The sequence below is a fragment of the Branchiostoma floridae genome, chromosome 12 (genome assembly GCF_000003815.2).
Source record: "Branchiostoma floridae strain S238N-H82 chromosome 12, Bfl_VNyyK, whole genome shotgun sequence".
Lineage (NCBI taxonomy): Eukaryota > Metazoa > Chordata > Leptocardii > Amphioxiformes > Branchiostomatidae > Branchiostoma > Branchiostoma floridae.
The window spans coordinates 14839627-14840895 of NC_049990.1; the positions used below are offsets into that span (position 1 = coordinate 14839627).

The 1269-nt window shown below is 48.8% G+C and overlaps 1 protein-coding gene across 1 annotated transcript in view; it reads left to right on the plus strand.

Moving 5' to 3' along the window:
* Positions 1 to 1269, plus strand: part of LOC118427035 (collagen alpha-6(VI) chain-like) — a 4387-nt gene that overhangs the window by 2193 nt on the left and 925 nt on the right. Inside the window, exons 7-9 of the mRNA XM_035836673.1 lie at positions 119 to 192; positions 378 to 526; positions 681 to 1238. Coding sequence (XP_035692566.1) covers positions 119 to 192; positions 378 to 526; positions 681 to 1238 — 781 coding nt within the window. The remainder of the gene's footprint in view (positions 1 to 118; positions 193 to 377; positions 527 to 680; positions 1239 to 1269) is intronic.

The following is a 1269-nucleotide window of genomic DNA, read 5'->3' on the forward strand; positions in this document are numbered from 1 at the left end:
TTCAAGTCCTTATCGTTGAACTCGTTATTGACCTTCTAACAGCCAAGTCATCGATAAGCAACCCGCCTATGTTTTGACACCGGACTTGACTCTTGGTTCCGCTGTTTGTGTTTTGTAGGTGCTGAGTCAGTTTTCCCCAAGTATCGGATCCGTAGATATCGTGTCTCTACGAGTGACCCAGATCCTCCCAGGGTAAGTTAGCGTGGCTAGGTGGCAAGTTTTGGGATGTGATCTTGATGAAATAAAGGAAGGTACAGTTGAAAGCCAATCAACTGCATAGTTTGCATCTCTAACCTCTTTTTATAGAGAACTGGTGAATTTTTTCATAAAGATGTCCAGGAGAGATGTTGAGGTAATTCTTGCAATGTGTTTGACAGTTCGACAGCTGCAACTACTTCAGTCGACGTTGAGGTAGTGGCCACGACATCCGCAGTATCGGCCGTCCAAACAAGGCTGACCAATATTACCGCACCTGGCCAGGTGCTTGGCGGCGCCTCTATCATCACTTCACAAGTGGCATTAACAGGTAAAACTTGCAAGGAAAGCTTCTTTGTTCATTATAGTTTGGGAAGTGCGGTGAAGGTAAAGAAATGAGAACATCATTTTTTGCTCGCCTTTCTTGAACTCTTTCCTATCATGTGCATGAGATGCTAAGTGATTATCTGGATTCCCTATTTCAGCTCCACTTTGCAACGTCCAAGTGGATCTTGTCTTCGTCTTGGATGGTACGGGTAGCGTGGGAGCCACGAACTTTGAGAAAATGAAGACCTTCGTGCAGAAGATGATCAGCGACTTTGATCTTGGACCCGAGGCAACTCGCATCGGTGTGGTGGTCTATTCCAACCGGGCATCACTGGAAATCAGCTTGGATGCCTATGACGATCAAGAAGCGCTGCAAGATGCGGTCGCCGACATCGCATATCCGGGCGGTTACACTCTGACAGGGGCAGCCATCGACTACACCACCACCTTTGCCTTCTCTACTAGAAACGGTGCTCGGGACGGAGTGAGGAAAGTAGCCGTCATCTTGACCGATGGAGTATCATATGATGACCCTGCGGAGCCGGCCCAGAGTATGCGCAAGGCGGCCATCATCACCTATGCCGTGGGGATCGGTAGCAACCTTGACCGTGACCAGTTGGACGTGATTGCCGGAGTGCCAGACAACCTATTTGTACTGGATGACTTCAGCATGCTGGACAACCTACGAACCACCCTGCCCACTCAAGTCTGTGACGGTTAGTATGAAGTTGGATGTGTCTTGCTTGG